Source organism: Bombina bombina, chromosome 1, assembly GCF_027579735.1.
Source record: "Bombina bombina isolate aBomBom1 chromosome 1, aBomBom1.pri, whole genome shotgun sequence".
Taxonomy (NCBI): Eukaryota; Metazoa; Chordata; class Amphibia; order Anura; family Bombinatoridae; genus Bombina; species Bombina bombina.
The window spans coordinates 1,455,762,177-1,455,788,768 of record NC_069499.1 but is presented as its reverse complement, the minus strand read 5'-3'; the positions used below and the strand labels follow the sequence as shown (position 1 = coordinate 1,455,788,768).

Here is a 26,592-nt window from a genome sequence, read left to right as displayed (position 1 = left end):
GGAAATACAATGACAATGGGAGCAGGGAAAGATCAGGGACACATGAGGAGCCTGATGTCTTACTCCCTGCTAAGCAAAGCCTCAGTATATAAATGGGGGCATTTACACATATTCAACATTGTGCAACACTAATGAGATGCCTTACTTCCTCACCCTTTGGCTCCTTCCCACAATGATATTATATATCACATATCATGGCTCCCTCTTATCTGACACCTGGTCTAGACACTGCTAAACTTCAAAGAATACTACAGACAAAGAATACTACAGAAAAACATATTGGAAACAGACAATAGAGTAAAATGAAAATCTTGGAGTACTGCACTGCATACAATATTTTAAAACTAAATACAGACTAAATTGAACAAGAAACAGACTTTAAAGGTAGGGACAAGAAGCCACGAAAATGTGACTGTCCCAGAAAAAAAACAGGACAGTTGGCTCTATGCTTTAAGAAATATATGAATTTACAGGAATAAACTAGCTATGGAGGTTGATAAGCCTTCGTAAATAAAAGACAGCAATTTTTATTGCAGTCATGAAATCAACATGGTTCCATAGACCTGTGATATTTTTTGTATATTTACAGGTTGAGCTAGCTATAGGATTTAGACTAAATATAAAGAATATAAGAATATAAACATATTTTATGTATCATATTTTAATCCAAAATAACCAAAAAGGCATCTTAAAAAAGTGAAAAATACAAGATAGAATTATCCTGTGTACATGGAAATAAGATCGAATATATACATAATAAAATTATGAAAATCTGTCTGGTCTACTGTGGTAGAAAACTTTCTCAAACACATATTAAAATTAATTCAGAAAGCACATAAGTAAATCTAACAGCTTCTATTTTAGAATGGAGATGATGTTACTATATGTATGGCTGGGCCAATGAAACTAGTAATTCAGCTAAGGGGGATAGATTTTTAAATGTTCTCAGGGATAACTTCTTGTCATAATTAATAGAGGAGCCAACTAGGAGTAAAGCTATATTGGATTTAGTGCTATCAAACAATACAGATATAATATCAAACATAGAAGTTAAAGAACATTTGGGTAAGTGATCATAACATGGTCACATTTGAAATCTCTTTTCATATGCAGTGTTTTAAAGGTTTAACTAAGACTTTTAATTTCTAGGAAGCAAAATTCAACGATTTAAGGAAATCATTAAATAATATAAATTGGGACAATGTATTTTTTAATAAAAATACAGAGGATAAATGGATAATATTTATTAATGTGTTAAATATAATATACATATAAACAAATACCATATGGTTATAAAAAATAAAAAAACAAAGCCGTTATGGCTAAATAAAAATGTGTTAAGAGAAATTAGGAAAAAACCTAGGGCATTTAAATTTTTAAAAGAAAATAGTACAGACTCAACATACAATATCTATAAGGAATGTAACAAAGCATGCAAAAAAGCAATCAAATTAGCCAAAATTGAAAATGAAAAATTAATTGCCAAGGATTCTAAGTCTAACCCTAAAAGGTTTTTTAAGTACATAAATAGCAAAAAATCTAAGAAGGATAATATAGGTACATTAAAATGCGTGGAGGGTAGCATGATAAATAATGACAGGGAGAAGGCTGAGGTACTAAATCAGTTTTTTTTCTTCAGTATACACAAGAGAGGAACCATTGAATGATACTTTGGAACAGAATAGAACATGCCAGTCCATACCACTAACTGGGTTTTGTTTAGAGGATATCAGGAAAAAACTGGAAAATATTAAGGTAAATAAAAACTCCAGGCCCAGATGGAATATAAGGGAACTTAGCACTGTTATAGACAAACCTTTACTCTTAATTTTTCAAGACTCATTATCCTCAGGCATGGTACCCCAGGATTGGCGTAAAGCTGATGTGGTGCCACTCTTCAAAAAGGGAAGCAGGGATGATCCAGGAAGCTATAGACCAGTTAGTTGGACATCAATAGTGGGGAAGATACTTGAAGGGATTATAAAAGGATTATATTGATGAGCATATTCGTGTAAACAAGATTATGAGTTCTAATCAGCATGGCTTTAGGAGAAATAGATAATGTCAAACTAATCTAATTAGATTCTACGAGGAAGTAAGTAAAAATATAGATAAAGGGGAATCAGTTGATGTGATATACTTAGATTTTGCAAAGGCATTTGATACAGTGCCACATGAGAGATTAATGCACACAATTAAGGGACTGGGAATAGCTGAAAATGTTAGCTCATGGATAAATAACTGGATAAAAGATAGGGAGCAACGAGTAGTAGTAAATGGATCATACTCATATTGGACAAAGGTAATCAGTGGCGTCCCCCAGGGACTGGGCCCTGTTCTTTTTAATATTTTTATAAATGACTTGGAGCAAGGATTAAATAGCGACATCTCTATTTTTGCAGATGATACTAAGTTAAGTAAGGTCATTAGGTCAGAGCAGGACGAACACTCTTTACAAAGGGATTTGCTAAAATTAGAACTATGGGCAAGTGAATGGAAAATGAGATTTAATACGGAAAAATGCAAGGTTCTACATTTTGGAAGTAAAAATAAGCAGGCTACGTATTTTTTAAATGGGACAAGACTTAGCCAAACACAGCAAGAAAGGGATTTGGGAGTAGTAATAGATAACAAGCTAAAGATGGGTGCACAATGCAGGGCAGCGGCTTCAAAGGCTAATATGATACTAGCATGTATTAAAAGAGGCATTGATTCAAGGGAGGAAAGCATAATTCTGTCATTATATAAAGCCCTGGTAAGACCTCACCTTGAGTTTGTAGTGCAGTTCTGGGGACCGATTGCTAAAAAAGATATTGCAAAACTAGAAAAAGTTCAGAGAAGGGCCACAAAGCTAATAAGGGGATTGGAGAAATTAACCTATGAGGAGAGGCTAGCCAAACTGGGTCTGTTTTCTTTAGAAAAAAGGCGCTTGAGAGGTGACATGATTACTTTATATAAATATATTCAAGGCCCATATACAGAGATGGCAGAAGCTCTGTTTATTCCAAGAAAATTGTTTCTGACAAGAGGTCATAATTTAAGGTTGGAGGAAAGGAGATTTAATCTCCTGCAACGGAAATGTTTTTGCACTGTAAGAGCAATAAAATTGTGGAACTCATTACCAAAGGAGGTAGTGAATGCCAATACCATAGATACATTTAAAAATAGTCTGGATAAATTTCTGTATATAAACAAAATTAATGGATATGATTGCTAGTATTAAATGGGTCACATTTTAATGAGGTTATTTAAGCTTAACTGGAGCTTTTTGAAAGTATTTTAGATTTGTATAGGTTGAACTCGATGGACTTCAGTCTTTTTTCAACCTTATCTACTATGTTACTATGTATGTATAAGTTGCTGTTATAAGAAAAAAAGAGAGATAATTCTGCTATACTTGTACAATATATATTGTGAACGCTTATGTACGCGGCTGACAATAGTTTTGTGTAGAAATGGTAGTGGTTAGATTGGGTGGAGCACTGAAGTCCTGTTACAGTTTTCTTGCTAGCTAAGACATGTGGCACCCTTGACCTCCCTGTTTTAACCCTTTATTATGACTGGCTTGTAACACATGGTTACTGTGCAGCAATTACACATTTCTGTAGAAGTGAGCAGCAAAAAGCAGAAATATAAGAAATAATGCAGCAACAGGATATGGTGCAGTAGCTGCAAACATTATTCAAGAATATATACAAAAATAGTGTCACAACTTTCAAATATCACAAAAACATATATACAAAAGTGCAATAAAAAAGTGATAAATAAATAAAAAGTGATACAATAATAAAATATACTTAAAAATGATGGTGACATTTTTGAAGTATTTTTATATTGTATCATATTATATATCACTTTCTCACTTGCATTATTTAAGAATGTATACGTTCTGTACCCTTTTTGTATGTTTTACACCACTTTCTTTTTTGTGCCTGATTTTCTATAGTTATTTTAAAGAATTGTTAGTATTTTGCTAAAAGACCATTAAACACAGAAGAAAAGCAATTTTTCCCTTCAGTTGCCATGCCCTGTATCATGTGCCAGACATCAGCCAACCACAGACTACTATACTCAGTGAACTTGTGCACATGCTCAGTAGGAGCTGGTACTTCAAAAAGTGTGCATATAAAAATACTTTGCACAATTAGATAATGGAAGTAAATTGGAAAGTCTCTGAAAACTCTATTTTTACCTGAAAGTTTAATTTTGACTTTACTGTCCCTTTAAGAATTCTAATATATTATCATTTTAAAAAATGATCGTCTCGAGTTTAACCAAGAACCTTGGCAAAACAAGCCAGATGATAGGTCAGTTGCATTATTTGGCCTCTGCATGTTTTTAAAAATGATAAAACTTGTATCCTTTCATTAGATATTACCAGCAATTAAAGGGATGAATCTTTGCTATGTCAGCCACCATGGGTGCCAAAATGGCTTGGAAATCCTTACAAATGTATGTGAATTTTTTTCTTTAAAAATTATATTTCAATAATTTTATCTGCTAATTTAGCACAAACTTAGGCCTCGGTTACAATCTATTGGCAGTGGCTGAAAAGGTTGATTCGCACGCTCACAAAACAGTTTTTCAGATCTTCAACAACAACTCTATTTTCCCTATGGAGTCAAAACATTCTTGCTGATCACAATACATTTTTAAGTCACTTTTCAAGCTCAGTTCTGGCTTATCGAATTCAACACCTCTAGGCACTATTTTACGGCTATTTGCAAACAGTCTTTTATCTTGCACATATATCAAACACAGGAGACATTCTAGAGGTTTATTAACATACATGATATTGATTCATTAAAGCTCCATTCATCCCTATTGGAGATGTTGTATACAGGGAACAAGGCACACACATATCTATAGATTTATATACAGTATATATCTGTATGTGTTCACTACATGATATTGATTCATTAAAGCTCCATTCATCCCTATTGGAGATGTTGTATACAGGGAACAAGGCACACACATATCTATAGATTCATATACAGTATATGTATGTGTTCACTACATGATATTGATTCATTAAAGCTCCATTCATCCCTATTGGAGATGTTGTATACAGGGAACAAGGCACACACATATCTATAGATTCATATACAGTATCTGTATGTGTTCACTACATGATATTGATTCATTAAAGCTCCATTCATCCCTATTGGAGATGTTTTATACAGGGAACAAGGCACACACATATCTATAGATTCATATACAGTATATGTATGTGTTCACTACATGATATTGATTCATTAAAGCTCCATTCATCCCTATTGGAGATGTTGTATACAGGGAACAAGGCACACACATATCTATAGATTCATATACAGTATATGTATGTGTTCACTACATGATATTGATTCATTAAAGCTCCATTCATCCCTATTGGAGATGTTGTATACAGGGAACAAGGCACACACATATCTATAGATTCATATACAGTATCTGTATGTGTTCACTACATGATATCTTGAACAGCTAAGGGGATCTGCCCGTCCTGTCAACCTAATAGATGCATTTAGATGGGTTAGCAGTGGTGCAGATGTAAATGCATTACAATAGTTTACTATAACAGAAAAAGGGTTATTGCCATATTGGTCCCACAGAGAATGTTCCTTTAGTAGATTCTGATAGCTTTTAATGGACCAACAAAATCAAGTTTTTTTATTCCATAAGCTTTCAGGACCTCAAAGGTCTCTTCTTCAGATGTATATCTACTCAACAAGTTTACTATGTAAGAGATCTCCTGTAAAAAAAATTATTTTAATAGCGCCAGTATTGTTAGTGACAATCACAACAATGCCAGTGAGACTTAAAGGGACAGTCTACTCCAAAATTGTGATTGTTTAAAAAGATAGATAATTTCTTTATTAATCCCTTTATTCCCCAGTTTTGCATAACCAACACTATAATTTTAATATAGTTTTTACCAATGTGGTTAACTTGTATCTAAGCCTCTGCAGACTGCTCCATTATCTCAGGTCTGTTTATGACTTGCATTTTAGCCAATAGATGCAGTCTCATTTGTAACTCCTAAAGGAGTGAGCACAGAATAGTCAAAATTAAAACGTTCGTGATTCAGAGAGAACATGGAATTTTAAACAACATTCCAATGTACTTCTATTATCTAATTTGCTTCATTCTCTTGGTATCCTATGTTGAAAATCAATCCTAGCTAAGCTCATGAGCAGCAATACACTACTGGGAGCTTGCTGCTGATTGGTAGCTGCATATATATATATATGCCTCTTGTCATTGGCTCACCCAATGTTTTTAGCTAGCTCCAAGTAGTGCATTGCTGCTCATTCAACAAAGGATACCAGAAGAATGAAGCAAATTGGTTAATAGAAGTAAATTAGAAAGTTCTGAATTATAAAATAAAAAAAATGATGGATTTATGTTCCTTTTAACTAGCTCTGTCTTGCTGTAAAAAGCTTATGAAATGGCCTGAGATAAAGGCTGCCTGCAGGAGCTTAAACAAGCAGAGATTTAGAGTTTTAGATGTTATAAAGTATATTAATATAACAATATTGGGTATGCAAAGATCAGGAATGGGTAGTAATGGTGTTATATATCTTTTAAACAATAACAGTTTTGGAGTAGACTGTCCCATTAAATCAAATATGTAATATTAAATCATGCCATTTGTAGCTGTTGTTGTCCTGAAGTGACTACAGAAGTATGTCTGTCATGCCAAGTTACATATGGCATTCATATGGAGTGTTGAAGGTGTCTTGTGATGACAATAGGTTAATGTGACACATGCAAATAAATATTTTTCTTGCCGGGTGACCAAAGGTGTTACACAGAGCTTTAGTGTAACCTTAAGAGGTATGAATATGAATATGCTATTGTATTAGATCATGTCATTTTTTCCTCTACAAAGTCCATATAAATGTTCACTTTATTTGATATGTCGCAGAGGGTAAAATGATCTATTTAATAGGGAAGATAATTCTTTTTTTGAAAGGACAAAAAACATGAGAGAAGGTAGGACAGAAGGGTCTGGTTGGTGAGTTGGCCCTATTACCTGAGAATGATGAGCAATACATAGGCAAAGAGATCTGAAGAGATGATGTCCAGTACAGCCAGGAATACAGGATGAAGCGTTGCCCTTGCGCTGTTCTGTACGGCCTCCCATGCAGTAGTATAATTTGTGAACAAACCACAGGAATGGGAAGGTCGAGCACTGTCAAAGAATTCAACAGTTAAAAATATTGCAATGCTGGTTATTATAACAGATGACAAAGACAAAATGTAGTGAAAGTAAAACTGGTGGTTTACAATGTTATGTTGGATCATTTAGCAGGGATTGTGTTGGGAGGGTACTTAAGTTGGAAACACGAGTGAAAAACGGATCACGGGTGGAAAAAATACATCTTTATTGCTGGTCAAAGGTCAAACATGGAAAGTAAAACAAAACAATAAAACCATCTACATGTAGAAAAAACGGTCAGACGCGTTTCGGATCTTCATCTGTGACCTAAATGTGTCATATAACTGAACATGTATATACCCTAAGGGTATAGCTGATTGGATAATCCATTAATTAAACAATGGTTTATGAAACCTCCCCACAATCATTAACCCTTAGTAAACCACACAGAAAATAGCATTTGAAATACAGGTTCACAGTACAATATTAACAAACTAATGTATGAAAAACATAAAAATAAACAAGCATCTCAAAGTTTACATGTTTATGGTTATCATTGTTCTTATTTATGTTTTAGTTATTATTAGCAATTCTTTAACTTATTTGGACTTAAAAGCAAGATTCCCTCAGTGAAGCAAAGGAATGGCTAAGTTCCAACTATTTATAATTGCTGACTAATAAATAAAACCTGAGGTTCCATGAGAATACCCCCACAATCAAGTGGTGTGGGGCAAGGCATACAAAGTCTAATACCTATGAACAAGCATCCAGGTCATGTTTATATAGAATTGCAAAAAAGGGGGCTCTGTTAAGTTAAATTTTAAGAATGTATCACCTATGAGAGTCTAGTTGAATGAACTATAGAAACTGTACTAAAAATGACCAATTGTATCGTAACTGGCTATCACTAAAAGTGAGTTGTGTTGAAAAAGGGGGGAGCTGCTTTTAATAAAAAATGAATAATAATAAGATTGGTACTTAAGTTGCAGTGGCGTAATTGACAGTGTAGTGAGTGATTTAATATTAGTGGTGGTATTTTACAATGAGGAATTTATAGTGGATTCAGATCAGCCACTTTATAGCATTTGGGTCAAAGTTAGGGTAACTGATATGATTTATTGTGCTGGGGCAAAGTAACGGTTAGGGTTAATTGAAATGTAATGCTATAACACGAGTGCCATTATCATTTAGAGACAAGCATATAAAAAGATGTCAGTAAATAATAATGATTATGTTACTTAAAGGGACAGTATACACTCATTTTAATATAACTGCATGTAATAGACACTACTATAAAGAATAAGATGCACAGATACTGATATAAGAATCCATTATAAAACTGTTTAAAAACTTACTTAGAAGCTTCCAGTTTAGCTCTGTGTAAAAGGTAGCTGGAAAGCCCACTGCAAGTGGGAAATAAGACCCTCCCTCTCCCCCTTCTTTTGCATATGAAAAGACCCTTTACACAAACAGGAGCAAGCTGGAGAAGGTAGCTGACAGTATTCTCATAAAACTTTGGGGCTTAGTTAGGAGTCTGAAAATCAGAGCAATGTTATTTAAAAATAAGCAAAACTATACATTTTTTGTAAAAAAAAAAAAAACTTAATGGGCTATATAAATAGATAATCTACAAAACATTTATGCAAAGAAAAAATGAGTGTATAATGTCCCTTTAACATCAACGTAAAGGGGCCTAGTTATCAAGCCGTCAACCTCAAATACGCTGGAATTCCGCAGCGTATTTGTGGCGAGGCTGATTCGCCTTAGTTATCAAAGGCTTCAGACTGGCAAAAGTAGAATTTTGTGACGTAAGCTTCGATCCGCCGGACTCAGTCCGACACAGATCGATTCTTACGTCACTCCAGATGTTCCGCGGCACAATCTCACTACTTTTGCTAGTTATCAAAAAACTAGCAGGTACGCTCGGCACTTTTACGGCCCAGCGTACCTGGTTTTCAAACCGCCAGCCTGGAGGCGGCGGATCCCATAGGAATCAATGGGAGTCTGACCATAGCGAAAGTACAAGTTCGCTGCTGCCAGACATCCCATTCATTCCTATGGGAGCTGTCTGCACCTAACACCCTAACATGTACCCCGAGTCTAAACACCCCTAATCTGTCCCCCTACACCGCCGCAACTAAATAAATGTATTACCCCCTAAACCGCCGCTCCCGGAGCCCACCGCAAGCTACTCTATACATATTAACCCCTAAACCGCCGCTCCCGGAGCCCACCGCCAACTACATTATACCTAGTAACCCCTATCCTGCCCCCCTATACCGCCGCCCTCGATAATAAATGTATTAACCCCTAAATCCCACACCTCGCCGCAACTAAATAAATAGTTTAACCCCTAAACCGCCGCTCCCGGACCCCCGCAACCTATAATAAATTTATTAACCCCTATCCTGCCCCCCACTACACCGCCGCCACTGTAATAAAATTATTAACCCCTAAACCTAAGTCTAACACTAACCCTAACACCCCCCTAACTAAAATATTAATTAAATAAATCTAAATAATATTTCTATTATTAACTAAGTTAATCCTATTTAAAACTAAATATTTACCTTTAAAATAAACCCTAATATAGCTACAATATAAATAATAATTATATTGTAGCTATCTTAGGATTTATTTTTATTTTACAGGTACCTTTCAATTTATTTTAACTAGGTACAATAGATATTAAATAGTTATTAACTATTTAATAGCTTACCTAGCTAAAATAAAGAGAAATTTACCTGTAAAATAAATCCTAACCTAAGTTATAATTACACCTAACACTACACTATACTTTAATAAATTATTCCTATTTAAAACTAAATACTTACCTGTAAAATAAACCCTAAGATAGCTACAATATAATTAATAATTACATTGTAGCTATCTTAGGATTTATATTTATTTTACAGGTAACTTTGTATTTATTTTAGCTAGTTAGAATAGTTATTAAATAGTTATTAACTATTTAATAACTACCTAGCTAAAAGAAATACAAAATTACCTGTAAAATAAATCCTAACCTAATTTACAATTAAACCTAACACTACACTATCATTAAATAAATTAAATAAACTACCTACAAATAACTACAATTAAATACAATTACATAGACTAACTAAAGTACAAAAAATAAAAAAAGCTAAGTTACAAAAAATAAAAAAAATAAGTTACAAACATTTAAAAACATATTACAACAATTTTAAGCTACTTACACCTAATCTAAGCCCCCTAATAAAATAACAAACCCCCCCAAAATAAAAAAATGCCCTACCCTATTCTACATTAAAAAAGTTCAAAGCTCTTTTACCTTACCAGCCCTTAAAAGGGCCTTTTGTGGGGGCATGCCCCAAAGTTCAGCTCTTTTGCCTGTAAAAGAAAATACAACCCCCCCCCAACATTAAAACCCACCACCCACATACCCCTAATCTAACCCAAACCCCCCTTAAAATAACCTAACACTAATCCCCTGAAGATCATCCTACCTTTAGTTGTCTTCACTCAGCCGAGCCACCGATGGAACTGAAGAGGACATCCGGACTGGCAGAAGTTATCCTCCAAGGGGCGCTGAAGAAATCTTCCATCCGATGAAGTGATCCTCCAAGCGGCGCTGAAGAAATCTTCCATCCGGGCGAGGTCATCTTCCAAGAGGCGCTGAAGAAGTCTTCTATCCGGGCGAGGTCATCGTCAAAGCCGGGTCTTGAATCTTCATCCCGCCGACGCGGAACATCCTCCTTTCCCGACGAACTACCGACGAATGAAGGCTCCTTTAAGGGACGTCATCCAAGATGGCGTCCCTTCAATTCCGATTGGCTGATAGGATTCTATCAGCCAATCGGAATTAAGGTAGGAAAAATCTGATTGGTTGATGAAATCAGCCAATCAGATTCAAGTTCAATCCGATTGGCTGATCCAATCAGCCAATCAGATTGAGCTCGCATTCTATTGGCTGATCGGAACAGCCAATAGAATGCGAGGTCAATCTGATTGGCTGATTGGATCAGCCAATCGGATTGAACTTGAATCTGATTGGCTGATTCCATCAGCCAATCAGATTTTTCCTACCTTAATTCTGATTGGCTGATAGAATCCTATCAGCCAATCGGAATTGAAGGGACGCCATCTTGGATGACGTCCCTTAAAGGAGCCTTCATTCGTCGGTAGTTCGTCGGGAAAGGAGGATGTTCCGCGTCGGCGGGATGAAGATTCAAGACCCGGCTTCGACGATGACCTCGCCCGGATAGAAGACTTCTTCAGCGCCTCTTGGAAGATGACCTCGCCCGGATGGAAGATTTCTTCAGCGCCGCTTGGAGGATCACTTCATCGGATGGAAGATTTCTTCAGCGCCCCTTGGAGGATAACTTCTGCCAGTCCGGATGTCCTCTTCAGTTCCATCGGTGGCTCGGCTGAGTGAAGACAACTAAAAGTAGGATGATCTTCAGGGGATTAGTGTTAGGTTATTTTAAGGGGGGTTTGGGTTAGATTAGGGGTATGTGGGTGGTGGGTTTTAATGTTGGGGGGGGTGTATTTTCTTTTACAGGCAAAAGAGCTGAACTTTGGGGCATGCCCCCACAAAAGGCCCTTTTAAGGGCTGGTAAGGTAAAAGAGCTTTGAACTTTTTTAATGTAGAATAGGGTAGGGCATTTTTTTATTTTGGGGGGGTTTGTTATTTTATTAGGGGGCTTAGATTAGGTGTAAGTAGCTTAAAATTGTTGTAATATGTTTTTAAATGTTTGTAACTTATTTTTTTTATTTTTTGTAACTTAGGCCTAGATTTAGAGTTCGGCGGTAGCCGTCAAAACCAGTGTTAGAGGCTCCTAACGCTGGTTTTGGGCGCCCGCTGGTATTTGGAGTCAGTGATTAAAGGGTCTAACGCTCACTTTTCAGCCGCGACTTTTCCATACCGCAGATCCCCCTACGCCATTTGCGTAGCCTATCTTTTCAATGGGATCTTCCTAACGCCGGTATTTAGAGTCGTTTCTGCAGTGAGCGTTAGAGCTCTAACGACAAGATTCCAGCCGCCTGAAAATAGCAGGAGTTAAGAGCTTTCTGGCTAACGCCGGTTTATAAAGCTCTTAACTACTGTACCCTAAAGTACACTAACACCCATAAACTACCTATGTACCCCTAAACCGAGGTCCCCCCACATCGCCGCCACTCGATTAAAAATTTTAACCCCTAATCTGCCGACCGCCACCTACGTTATACTTATGTACCCCTAATCTGCTGCCCCTAACCCCGCCGACCCCTATATTACATTTATTAACCCCTAATCTGCCCCCCACAACATCGCCGCCAGCTACTTAAAATAATTAACCCCTAATCTTCCGACCGCAAAGCGCCGCCACCTACGTTATCCCTATGTACCCCTAATCTGCTACCCCTAACACCGCCGACCCCTATATTATATTTATTATCCCCTAATCTGCCCCCCTCAACGTCGCCGACACCTGCCTACACTTATTAACCCCTAATCTGCCGAGCGGACCTGAGCGCTACTATAATAAAGTTATTAACCCCTAATCCGTCTCACTAACCCTATCATAAATAGTATTAACCCCTAATCTGCCCTCCCTAACATCGCCGACACCTACCTTCAATTATTAACCCCTAATCTTCCGATCGGAGCTCACCGCTATTCTAATAAATTGATTAACCCCTAAAGCTAAGTCTAACCCTAACACTAACACCCCCCTAAGTTAAATATAATTTAAATCTAACGAAATTAATTAACTCTTATTAAATAAATTAATCCTATTTAAAGCTAAATACTTACCTGTAAAATAAACCCTAATATAGCTACAATATAAATTATAATTATATTTTAGCTATTTTAGGATTAATATTTATTTTACAGGCAACTTGGTATTTATTTTAACTAGGTACAATAGCTATTAAATAGTTAAGAACTATTTAATAGTTACCTAGTTAAAATAATTACAAAATTACCTGTAAAATAAATCCTAACCTAAGATATAATTAAACCTAACACTACCCTATCAATAAAATAATTAAATAAACTACCTACAATTACCTACAATTAACCTAACACTACACTATCAATAAATAAATTAAATACAATTGCTACAAATAAATACAATTAAATAAACTAGCTAAAGTACAAAAAATAAAAAAGAACTAAGTTACAGAAAATAAAAAAATATTTACAAACATAAGAAAAATATTACAACAATTTTAAACTAATTACACCTACTCTAAGCCCCCTAATAAAATAACAAAGCCCCCCAAAATAAAAAATTCCCTACCCTATTCTAAATTTAAAAAGTTACAAGCTCTTTTACCTTACCAGCCCTGAACAGGGCCCTTTGCGGGGCATGCCCCAAGAAGTTCAGCTCTTTTGCCTGTAAAAGAAAACATACAATACCCCCCCCCCCAACATTACAACCCACCACCCACATACCCCTAATCTAACCCAAACCCCCCTTAAATAAACCTAACACTAATCCCCTGATGATCTTCCTACCTTGTCTTCACCATACCAGGTTCACCGATCCGTCCTGGCTCCGATATCTTCATCCAACCCAAGCGGGGGCTAGACATCCACTGAAGAAGTCCAGAAGAGGCTCCAAAGTCTTCATCCTATCCGGCAAGAAGAGGACATCCGGACCGGCAAACATCTTCTCCAAGCCGCATCTTCTATCTTCTTCCATCCGGTGCGGAGCGGGTCCATCTTGAAGCAGGCGACGCGGATCCATCCTCTTCTTCCGATGTCTCCCGACGAATGACGGTTCCTTTAAGGGACGTCATCCAAGATGGCGTCCCTCGAATTCCGATTGGCTGATAGGATTCTATCAGCCAATCGGAATTAAGGTAGGAATTTTCTGATTGGCTGATGGAATCAGCCAATCAGAATCTAGTTCAATCCGATTGGCCGATCCAATCAGCCAATCAGATTGAGCTCGCATTCTATTGGCTGATCGGAACAGCCAATAGAATGCGAGCTCAATCTGATTGGCTGATTGGATCAGCCAATCGGATTGAACTTGATTCTGATTGGCTGATTCCATCAGCCAATCAGAAAATTCCTACCTTAATTCCGATTGGCTGATAGAATCCTATCAGCCAATCGGAATTCGAGGGACGCCATCTTGGATGACGTCCCTTAAAGGAACCGTCATTCGTCGGGAGACATCGGAAGAAGAGGATGGATCCGCGTCGCCTGCTTCAAGATGGACCCGCTCCGCACCGGATGGAAGAAGATAGAAGATGCGGCTTGGAGAAGATGTTTGCCGGTCCGGATGTCCTCTTCTTGCCGGATAGGATGAAGACTTTGGAGCCTCTTCTGGACTTCTTCAGTGGATGTCTAGCCCCCGCTTGGGTTGGATGAAGATATCAGAGCCAGGACGGATCGGTGAACCTGGTATGGTGAAGACAAGGTAGGAAGATCATCAGGGGATTAGTGTTAGGTTTATTTAAGGGGGGTTTGGGTTAGATTAGGGGTATGTGGGTGGTGGGTTGTAATGTTGGGGGGGGGGTATTGTATGTTTTCTTTTACAGGCAAAAGAGCTGAACTTCTTGGGGCATGCCCCGCAAAGGGCCCTGTTCAGGGCTGGTAAGGTAAAAGAGCTTGTAACTTTTTAAATTTAGAATAGGGTAGGGAATTTTTTATTTTGGGGGGCTTTGTTATTTTATTAGGGGGCTTAGAGTAGGTGTAATTAGTTTAAAATTGTTGTAATATATTTCTTATGTTTGTAAATATTTTTTTATTTTCTGTAACTTAGTTCTTTTTTATTTTTTGTACTTTAGCTAGTTTATTTAATTGTATTTATTTGTAGCAATTGTGTTTATTTAATTTATTGATAGTGTAGTGTTAGGTTAATTGTAGGTAATTGTAGGTAGTTTATTTAATTATTTTATTGATAGGGTTTATTTTACAGGTAAGTATTTAGCTTTAAATAGGATTAATTTATTTAATAAGAGTTAATTTATTTCGTTATATGTAAATTATATTTAAGTTAGGGGGGTGTTAGTGTTAGGGTTAGACTTAGCTTTAGGGGTTAATACATTTATTAGAATAGCGGTGAGCTCCGATCGGAAGATTAGGGGTTAATAATTGAAGGTAGGTGTCGGCGATGTTAGGGAGGGCAGATTAGGGGTTAATACCATTTATGATAGGGTTAGTGAGGCGGATTAGGGGTTAATAACTTTATTATAGTAGCGCTCAGGTCCGCTCGGCAGATTAGGAGTTAATAAGTGTAGGCAGGTGTCGGCGACGTTGAGGGGGGCAGATTAGGGGTTAATAAATATAACATAGGGGTCGGCGATGTTAGGGCAGCAGATTAGGGGTACATAGGGATAACGTAGGTTGCGGCGGTTTACGGAGCGGCAGATTAGGGGTTAAAAAAAATATGCAGGTGTCAGCGATAGCGGGGGCGGCAGATTAGGGGTTAATAAGTGTAAGGCTAGGGGTGTTTAGACTCGGGGTACATGTTAGAGTGTTAGGTGCAGACGTAGGAAGTGTTTCCCCATAGGAAACAATGGGGCTGCGTTAGGAGCTGAACGCTGCTTTTTTGCAGGTGTTAGTTTTTTTTTCAGCTCAAACAGTCCCATTGTTTCCTATGGGGGAATCGTGCACGAGCACGTTTTTTATGCCGGCCGCGTCCGTAAGCAACTCTGGTATCGAGAGTTGCATTTGCGGTAAAAATGCCCTACGCTCCTTTTTTGGAGCCTAACGCAGCATTTGTTTTAACTCTCAATACCAGAGTTAAATTTATGGTGCGGCCAGAAAAAAGCCCGCGGAGCGTTAACAGCCCTTTTACCGCCGAACTCTAAATCTAGGCCTTAGCTTTTTTTATTTTTTGTACTTTAGTTAGTTTATGTAATTGTATTTAATTGTAGTTATTTGTAGGTAGTTTATTTAATTTATTTAATGATAGTGTAGTGTTAGGTTTAATTGTAACTTAGGTTAGGATTTATTTTACAGGTAATTTTGTATTTCTTTTAGCTAGGTAGTTATTAAATAGTTAATAACTATTTAATAACTATTCTAACTAGCTAAAATAAATACAAAGTTACCTGTAAAATAAATATAAATAATAAAATAGCTACAATGTAATTATTAATTACATTGTAGCTATCTTAGGGTTTATTTTACAGGTAAGTATTTAGTTTTAAATAGGAATAATTTATTAAAGTATAGTGTAGTGTTAAGTGTAATTGTAACTTAGGTTAGTTTTTATTTTACAGGTAAATTTCTCTTTATTTTAGCTAGGTAAGCTATTAAATAGTTAATAACTATTTAATAGCTATTGTACCTAGTTAAAATAAATTGAAATTTGCCTGTAAAATAAAAATAAATCCTAAGATAGCTACAATATAATTATTATTTATATTGTAGCTATATTAGGGTTTATTTTACAGGTAAGTATTTAGTTTTAAATAGGATTAATTTAGTTAATAAAAGAAATATTATTTAGATTTATTTAATTAATATTTAAGTTAGGGGGGTGTTAGGGTTAGTGTTAGACTTAGGTTTAGGGGTTAATAATTTTATAACAGTGGCGGCGGTGTAGTGGGGGGAAGGATAGGGGTTAATAAATTTAATATAGGGAGCGGCGGTTTAGGGGTTAAACTATTTATTTATTTGCGGCGAGGTGCGGGATCAGCAGGATAGGGGTTAATAACTTTATTATAGAGGGCGACGGTATAGGGGGGGCAGGATAGGGGTTACTAGGTATAATGTAGGTGGCAGCGGTGTCCGGGAGCGGCGGTTTAGGGGTTAATACATTTATAAGACTTGCGGCGGGGTCTAGGAGCGGCGGTTTAGGGGTTAATACATTTATAAGACTTGCGGCAGGGTCTAGGAGCGGCGGTTTAGGGGTTAGTAACTTTATTTAGTTGCGGGGGGCTCCGGGGGCGCCGGTATAGGGGGTAGAACAGTGTAGTTTAGTGTGAGTGCGTAGTGACAGGCTAGCAAGAAAGCTGTCAAACAGCTGAAGAGCAGCGAGATCGGATGAGTGATAACTCTCACAGTCCGCTGCTCATCGCCCCGCGGCTTTTTGACAGCATTTTTTTATAACTTAGGCGGATTTTTTCAGGTCCGCGGCGGCGAAGGTAGGCGAGCTTAGGCGGGCGTATTGGGCCGGCGAAGGCAGGAAAGTAGACACGTTGATAACTACCCCCCAAAGTCCTATGTGTGTATATGGATATGCACTACCCTCAAAATGCATCTGGACACATTGTTATCACATTGATCTCACTGCCTTCTGCCTTAATAGCAAGTGCATTCTGTTGTCCCTCTATACACAGACATGCTATTGAGGCAGGAATGTAGTTCTTACACTTTCTCAGTGTCATGCCTGTCGTCTTACTGTCCTCTACATTAAACCACACATCAGGTTTTACATATCACCTTCACTTGTTGCTCTTTCCAAAGAGCCCTCTCACCTTGTCACCATATATATCAGTGGCAGAAATATTGTCATCAAACCAAGGAACAAAACAAAGTGGAAGAAGATTTTGGAGGAGGAGGCTCGGAACAGTTGCTGAGACACACCACACAGCCTGTAAAGTGTGAACTGCGCAAATAAGGAAAGAGAAACAAAATATATGTTAAGGCCCTATAGACACCATCCTGTTAGTAACATGCATAAGGTCTATGTACAAGGTGTCCACTCTTCAAGGGTTGTCATTTTAAACATCAGATTAACCATAAAGAAACAGTGAACAATAAATATCAATTTAAGACACACTGCTAAGGATTAAAGGGACATGAAAATCAAAAATGAGTAATGAGTCTCTTTGTTAAAGACAATAAAGACAATACTTAGTTAGAGAGTTAACTAACTGTTATAAACACTGCAGTCAAAGCAAATAAAGCCCTAATACACTATCCTGAGCGCCTACCACAAAATTACCAAACTTGCTGCCCTGCACCCCTCTGCAATTAACCCTAAACATCACATCTTTCCCAGTACAAAAGACCTTAATCTTGCTGACCCAGTACCTGCCCAATATACTCAACCAAACCTCCACCTCCCACTGCAAAATACCCTACCAGCGCAGACTGATTCCTTCCAAATGCAATAGACACTAACCTCCCCTCACAGCTATCCCCTATAATGGCTGACCCAGAACGCTAACACAATAGCCCCTAATTACTACCTCCCCAGCCATTGAATATAATACCATATCCCATTTAACCCTTATAAAACATTTTAATTAATATTTATATAAAATATTTTTTATCAAAAAGTGTATATATGAGTGTAATACTTTATTTTAATTTATTTATGTTATGTTTGGTGCAACTGTTTTTTTAACCCACTTTATGCGAGGTCTTCAAGTGAGCTAACCTGGTGACTTTGCACTCGAGCACAATAATTTACTTTCAACTTGTAATATGAGTGCTAGTAAGTAAGGTCACGATATAGTGGGCCACGTGTAATCTAGCCCTAAATCTTCCTAATATTAAGAGGTATACTTCTTTCACAAAATGATGATGGTCTATAGTACTCCATAACATATGGGATATATTTCCCGCCATTAAGAGGAGGACAAGAACCCATACAAGAGCTTTAAAACCATCCCACCTTTCTCTTAGTTTTGTTTTTAGCCTCGTAGGAGATGGTTGAGAATAGAGTTGTTCCAGCTACTTGCTTATGGATTACAAATTGGGAGCTAAGACCTATGTGAGACTCAGAGTCCCTGGTGAGTATCATTTACAAAGAAGAAAGAAAAGACTCTTCACAGCAGCTGAATGATAAAGTGAAATAGGAATACCCTGTTATGTGCATAGCATTTCTCTAATGGGACTTCAGCCATACAGTAACTACCCTTAGGCATCGCAGGGACTCTCTAGCCTCCCCCTGAGGGACTCCAGTATTTTCCTACTGCAATGCTCTGCGGTACTCGTTAACTGCACTTGATGGGTTCTCTACTGGATAATGCTGCAGCTGCATTGACATAGATTGACATACCTGGTAAACCAGTGGAGGGGTGCTGCATAAGGTAAGTTTTACACAGTACAGACACAGTCCAGAGGCTATTCGAAGGTACTCTGACACAGGTACAGCATAGCCAGGGGACTTAACCTGCTCTCCTCATGACACTTTGTTTTCTCCCTATTATGTCCCTTATGGTTCTACCATCATTGGAAACACTATCAGGATTCTGACCCTGTACAGCCCTCTTGCAGCTTCAGGGGTATCTGTTTGAGCACTTTCAAAGCGACATTGTACACTAGATTTTTCTTTGCAGAAATATTTTCTAGATGATCCATGTATATAGTCCATCTGGGAGTGTTTTTGTACAAATGTATAGTTTTGCTTATTTTTTTAAAACACAATGCGCCAATTTTCAGGCTCCTAAACAAGTCCCAAAGTTTTAGATGTATACGGATGTCTTCAGATTCCTGCAGCTCCTGCTTGTATAATCTGGGTTTTTTTCATATGCAAGGGAGGGGGATGTCCTCTGTTCCCAGCCTCTTTCACCTAACCTAATCCACAGTGCTAAACTGTGAGTTTCTAAGTAAGTGTTTAAAAGGTTTTATACTGTTTTTTTTTATATCAGTATCAGTGCATATTCTTCTTGATAGTAGTGTCTATTACATGCAGTTATATGAAAACTGGTGTATACTGTGCCTTTAAATTATTAGGTGTATGGCCCTTTTAGAGAACAGGCAATAGCTTAGTGCACAATGCAGTCTTGAAGTGGAGGCTCCAATTAGGCTGGGGAACATGATTTGATCACATTTATGGGGTTATTATGCTTGGTGCACTTTATTTTAGTCAGAAAGAACCAAAAGTGTTATTTTTTCTTAATTATAAGACACCAGCTTTGCTCCCGGGGTAGCTCCACCCCCTCAGTGTTTCTGGGCTTTTCTCTCTCAATCCGGAGACTCAGTGACTAGATTTCTTCTAAAACAGTTGGGGCCTGATTCTAATTTAATTTCCACTTCCTGTCAGTCCCAGGAAGGAGGTGAGTACCCATACAGGAGTTGGCAGGGGTTACTTAAGGGCTTTTATTATTTCTTGGAGCTTTAATACTTAGTACACTGGGAGATTGTGTAAGTGTCTGAGGGAGTGTTTCATAGTGTAGAGGGCTCTCTACCAGGTTTTCTCTGTACTATTTATTATATAAGTACAAACATGGAACAAAATGTTTCTGCCCCTACTGACATTTTTATAGAGTAGTCAGTTTCTGATTTCCTCTATATTTGTTTATTTTGCAAATCTGTTCCAGTATGCCATGTCAGCAAAATCTGTGAGAATTGTGTACCTCAGAGTTTGTTTGGAAGCCAAACACAACCTTCCACTTTTCAGAGGAAAGTTTGCCCAATACTCGTCACTCAGGGGTACTCTACAGATTAGAATCCTGAATTTAAAAGCAGCATGTATAAAATTGTGTCAGATTGTTTAGCGGAAATCCCCAAAGTAAGCTGAAGCGTACATCTGGGGATTTATTCTCATGAAGTAAATGTGCAAAATCCTTCCCCTTAGCCCCAAATTCCTGCTCTCTTACAGAGCTCTGACTCTGAGGATGCAAATATTTCTAGTTCTGACGGGGAAGTGTCATCAGATAAACGGGAACCTGTTCCTGATCCTGAATATGACAATGCATTTAGATTTAAGGTGGAGCATATTTGCAATTTATTGCAGGAGGTATTAAAGACTTTCTGAGGAAAACGCTGCTGAAAACAAGACTGTTAAAGGAATAGTCTATTCAAAATTTAACTTTCATCATTCAGATAGAGCATGCAATTTTATGCAACTTTTTAATTTACGCCTATTATCAATTTTTCTTCATTCTTTTTGTATCTTTAATTGAAAAAGCAAAAATGTAAGCATAGGAGCTGGCCCATTTTTGGTTCAGCACCTGGGTAGCACTTTCTAATTGGTTTCTAAATGTTGCCACCAATCAGCAAGTGCTACCTAGGCGCTAAACCAATAATGAGCCGGCTTCTAAGTTTACATTCAAATAAATATACAAAGAGAACAAAGAAAAATTGTCAATAGGATTAAGTTAGAAAGTTGCTTAAAATCGCCTGCTCTATCTGAATCATAAAAGTTTAATTTTGACTAGACTATTCTTTTAACCAGTTAAATATTGTTTTCAAAGCTTCACCAACAATTCCACAGGTGTTTCAGGTCCCTGATTTAGTCTCTGACTATATTGCTAAAGAATGGAAAAAGCCAGGTGTACCTTCCACTCCTTCTAAAAGTTTTAGGAAAATGTACCCTATTCCAGAACAGAATGTGAAAGTGTGGGAAACAATCCCATAGGCTACCCCTATGAAGAAAAGCACTTTGTTTAGAGACCCAAATGGACCGCAAATTAGAGTCTTTCTTAAGGAAACTCTTTCTTCGAACAGGTCTTTTACTTAGACCATCTATTTCTCTCACCTGGTCATGGCAGCAAGAACACTATGGTGTGACTCCCTAGCTAAAATGGTGGTGGACAATTTATCTACTGAGGATTTACAAAATTGCATTAACCCTTTGAGTGCTAAGCTGTTCAAAGGTTTTTTTTATTTTTTATTAACTTTTTATTTTATTTTTCCAGTTCCCTAAGACTTACACTGTTGGAAAGGTTAGGTAATTACCTTTCTAACGGTGGGTCTTGGGGGGTCTGTAGCTGCTTAGATGCCTGAGATACAGGTTCCTAAGCAGCATGCCCCCTTTACCTATACTTAACAATGTTAAGTTTAAATAAAGTTGCGGGTTGACGTCATCACGTCATTGCGCGTGACATCAACGCTTAAAACACTTAAAATGGTTCAAGCATTTGTGTGATGTTGTGATGGACATTATTAAAATTAAAATATGTCTATAGCATTGCTGGCAAGGAGATCCTTATGGTAAAAATCTGGATCAGCAGACATGATATGTAAAAATAGACTGCTGACTCTTAACTGCCAAGGGAAAATTCAATTTGGTTCAGACTTGGACTCTATTATTATGACAGTCACTGGTGGAAAAGGAGCCTTTCTCCCTCAGGATAAAAATCCAAAAGGAAAGAACAGAAGGGGAAATCAGTTTTGTTCCTTTTGCTCCTCAGGATATCAGAAGTCATCCTCTTCTAAGAAACCTGAGCCCTCCAAGTCAGCCCGGAAGCCAGGTTCTTCATGTTCATAGAACAAGCAATCCAAAAGTTCCAGCAACACTACTAAATCAGCATTAAAGTACAGCCCTGAACCAGAATCTGTTCTGGTAGGGGGCAGGCTGAGTCTCTTTCAGGGGGCCTGGTTCACGTCAGTCCAGGACCCTTGGGGTCGATTCCTTCTGTTTTATGTTCCCACACTTCAGTCAAAGCCGCCTGCCTTTCTACGCTGTGTTCAGGAATTAGAGGATATGAGGTAATTATCCCAGTACCTGTATCTCAATAGGGTCAAGGGTTTTACTCCAATCTGTTCATTGACCCAAAGAAGTTAGGGACTTACAGACCTGTCTTAGATCTAAAGACTTTAAACTTGTTTGTCAGGGTTCCCACTTTCAAGATGGAGATCATTCGCACAATCTTGCCCTTAATTCAACAGGGTCAATTTATGACTACAATAAACCTCAAGGATGCATACCTGCACATTCTCATCCACAGGGATCACTACCAGTTTGACGCTCTTCCATTTGGTCTGGCTACAGCTCCATGCATCTTTACAAAGGTGCTAGGTGCTCTGTTAACAGTCACCAGAGCTCAGGGGATTTGTATTGCACTCTATCTGAACAATATACTGGTGCAAGCTCCTCTGTCATTAGCAATCATTCATACTTGCAAGCTTCTATTATTTCTTTAAGACCATGGTTGGAAGATCAGTGTTCCGAAAATTTCATTATATCCTGCTGCAAGGGTAACATTTTTAGGAGTCATAATAGATTTAGTCAGTATGCGTCTGTTCCTGACAAAACCGTGCAGGTTGAAACTCCAGAGAGCATGTCTCTCCCTGCAGAGTACTCCATTGCCATCTGTAGCTCAGTGCATGGAGTTAGTGGGTCTTATGGTTTCTTTTGCCTGTTTTCACTTATGTATCCTTCAACTATCCATGCTCAGTCAGTAGTCAAAGAATTATCTACATCTGGAGCAACAAATCGCTCTGGATTCATCTGTCAGACAATCTCTGTCTTGGTGGACTCAAAGTCCTTATTTGACACTTGGGACATCCTTTCTTCGTCCGTCATGTGCCATTGTAAGGATGGATTTATTATTATTATTATTATCGATTATTTGTACAGCGCCAACAGATCTGCAGTGCTAATGCAAGTCTATCAGGCTGGGGGGCAGTCTGAAATTCTCAAAGGGTGTTTGGTCTCCTTTAGAGGCAAGGTTGCCAAAAAATATTCTGGAACTTCAAAGCAGATTACCTCAGCCATCAGTCAATCCATCCAGGGGAATGGTCTCTCCATTAGAACTTATTCTATCAGCTGGTGATCAAATAGGGTCTACCGGTCATAGATCTGATGGCTCCCCACTTAAATCACAGACTTCCAAACTACTTGGCAAGATCAAGAGATCCAAGGTTCACATTGTAGATACCTTGATATGTCAATGGGAATTCCATCTAGCATAACTATTTCCTCAGTTTTTTCTTCTTCCGAGAGTCATTGCTCAGATCAAACAGGAGTCAGCATCTGTAATATTAATTGCTCCAGCCTGGCCCACAGGACATGGTATGTGGACCTAGTACAGATGTCCTCAACGGCTCCATGGCGTCTTCTTCTGAGACAAGACCTGTTATAAAGACCTGTTATCACCACGTCCTCTTTTCCATCAGGATCTCAAATCTCTAAGTTTAATGGCGTTGAGGTTGAACGCCTAGTTTTGAGTCATAGAGGATTCTCAGATTCTGTGATTGACAATCTGATACAGACGAGGAAACCTGTGACTCAAAGGATTTACCACAAGATTTGGAAAGCATATTTTGTGTGGTGCTCCTCTAAAGGATTTTCTTGGTGTTACTTTCAGATCCCGAGAATTCTTCAATTCTTGTAGGTCAGCCTTGACCAGGTTTTATTAGCTAGCTCCCTGAAAGGTCAAATTCTGCTTTATCTGTTCTTTTTCATAGGAAGTTGGCAAAACCGCCTGATGTTCAGACTTTTGTTCAGACGTTAGTTAAAATTAGGCCAGTTATAACACCTATGGTTCTTTCAGTTCTTCAAGGTCCTACCTTTGAACCAATGCATTCCATTGATATAAAACTGTTGTCTTGGAAGGTACTTTTCTTGTTTGCTATCTCTTTGGCTAGAAGAGTTTCTAAATTGTCAGCACTATACTGTGATCCTCCATTTTTTATTTTTCACAAGAATAAGGCTGTACTTCGTACCAAATATGATTTTCTTATTAAAGTGGTTTCTACTGATCACATCAATCAAGAAATTGTTGTTCCTTCTCTTTGTCCAGATCCTGCTAACTCTAAGGAAAGATTGTTACATAATCTGGACATAGTCAGAGCCTTGAAGTTCTATCTCCAAACTACTAAAGAGTTCCGGAAAACTTTCAGTTTGCTTCTGCATTATTCTGGCACTTGTAAAGCACAAAAAACTACTAAGGTAGTTTTGATATCTTGCCTTAAACATGTGATTCACAAGGTTAACTTGATGGCAGGTAAGTGGCCCCCTTAACGTATTACAGCTCACTCGACAAGAGCAGTGGCAACATCGTGGGCCTTTAAGAATGACACATCATTGGAGCAGATTTACAAAGCTGCCACATGGTCTTCTCTAAATACTTTTGCTAAATGTTATCATTTTGATGTCTTTTTTTTTGGCAGGAAAGTCCTTCAGGCCATGGTGTTGGCTAAACAGGAACTGTCAAAAAAAATATTGTCCCACCCTGTCCGTAAAATAGGCCATCTGCTTGGGTTTTAATCCCATATGTTATGGAGGACTGTGGACCATTATCATTTTGCAAACAAAAACAAAGTTTATGCTTACCTGATAAATTATTTTCTTTCAGAATGATGATGGTCCACAGGTCCTGCCCGCTTCATAATTGGCGACAGCTCTAAATACACCTCTATAGACCCTGCTTTGCCTTTCCTATCTTTCCTTTCCTATTCTCTATTAGGCAATACATAAACTAAGAGAGAGATGAGAGGTGGGGGGGGTTTAAAGATCTTGTTTGGGTTCTTGACCTCCTCCTAGTGGCAGGAAATACATCTCACATGTTATGGAGGACTGTGAACCATCATTATTCCGAAAGAAAATAATTTATCAGGTAAGCATAAATTTAGTTTTCTCCCAATTTATCCTATTAAAATAAGATATTCCTGCTGTCAACAACCCAGTTTAATCCCCTATTTACTTTTCTTTACATTGTAAGCTCTCTTTCAAGCTGGACATTCATATCTGCCGCTGTCATTAATTAAAATGGGGAGGGTATAAGATTGAAAGGGAGTTACTGAAGGGGAAGATGGGTAAAAGGGCTTGATTCAGAGGGCATATTTACAGGGAGTGCAGAATTATTAGGCAAGTTGTATTTTTGAGGATTAATTTTATTATTGAACAAGAACCATGTTCTCAATGAACCCAAAAAACTCATTAATATCAAAGCTGAATAGTTTTGGAAGTAGTTTTTAGTTTGTTTTTAGTTATAGCTATTTTAGGGGGATATCTGTGTGTGCATGTGACTATTACTGTGCATAATTATTAGGCAACTTAACAAAAAACAAATATATACCCATTTCAATTATTTATTTTTACCAGTGAAACCAATATAACATCTCAACATTCACAAATATACATTTCTGACATTCAAAAACAAAACAAAAACAAATCAGTGACCAATATAGCCACCTTTCTTTGCAAGGACACTCAAAAGCCTGCCATCCATGGATTCTGTCAGTGTTTTGATCTGTTCACCATCAACATTGCATGCAGCAGCAACCACAGCCTCCCAGACACTGTTCAGAGAGGTGTACTGTTTTCCCTCCTTGTAAATCTCACATTTGATGATGGACCACAGGTTCTCAATGGGGTTCAGATCAGGTGAACAAGGAGGCCATGTCATTAGATTTTCTTCTTTTATACCCTTTCTTGCCAGCCACGCTGTGGAGTACTTGGACGCGTGTGATGGAGCATTGTCCTGCATGAAAATCATGTTTTTCTTGAAGGATGCAGACTTCTTCCTGTACCACTGCTTGAAGAAGGTGTCTTCCAGAAACTGGCAGTAGGACTGGGAGTTGAGCTTGACTCCATCCTCAACCCGAAAAGGCCCCACAAGCTCATCTTTGATGATACCAGCCCAAACCAGTACTCCACTTCCACCTTGCTGGCGTCTGAGTCGGACTGGAGCTCTCTGCCCTTTACCAATCCAGCCACGGGCCCATCCATCTGGCCCATCAAGACTCACTCTCATTTCATCAGTCCATAAAACCTTAGAAAAATCAGTCTTGAGATATTTCTTGGCCCAGTCTTGACGTTTCAGCTTGTGTGTCTTGTTCAGTGGTGGTCGTCTTTCAGCCTTTCTTACCTTGGCCA

General features: G+C 38.0%; 1 protein-coding gene across 2 annotated transcripts in view; it reads right to left on the bottom strand.

Moving 5' to 3' along the window:
• TMC8 (transmembrane channel like 8) overlaps positions 1-26,592 on the bottom strand; it is a 216,632-nt gene that overhangs the window by 40,015 nt on the left and 150,025 nt on the right. For both annotated transcript variants that reach the window (XM_053706053.1, XM_053706045.1), the window contains exons 13-14: positions 17,570-17,700; positions 7,034-7,192 (exon numbers count right to left, since the gene is read on the bottom strand). In XM_053706053.1, the coding sequence (XP_053562028.1) occupies positions 7,034-7,192; positions 17,570-17,700 (290 nt within the window). The remainder of the gene's footprint in view (positions 1-7,033; positions 7,193-17,569; positions 17,701-26,592) is intronic.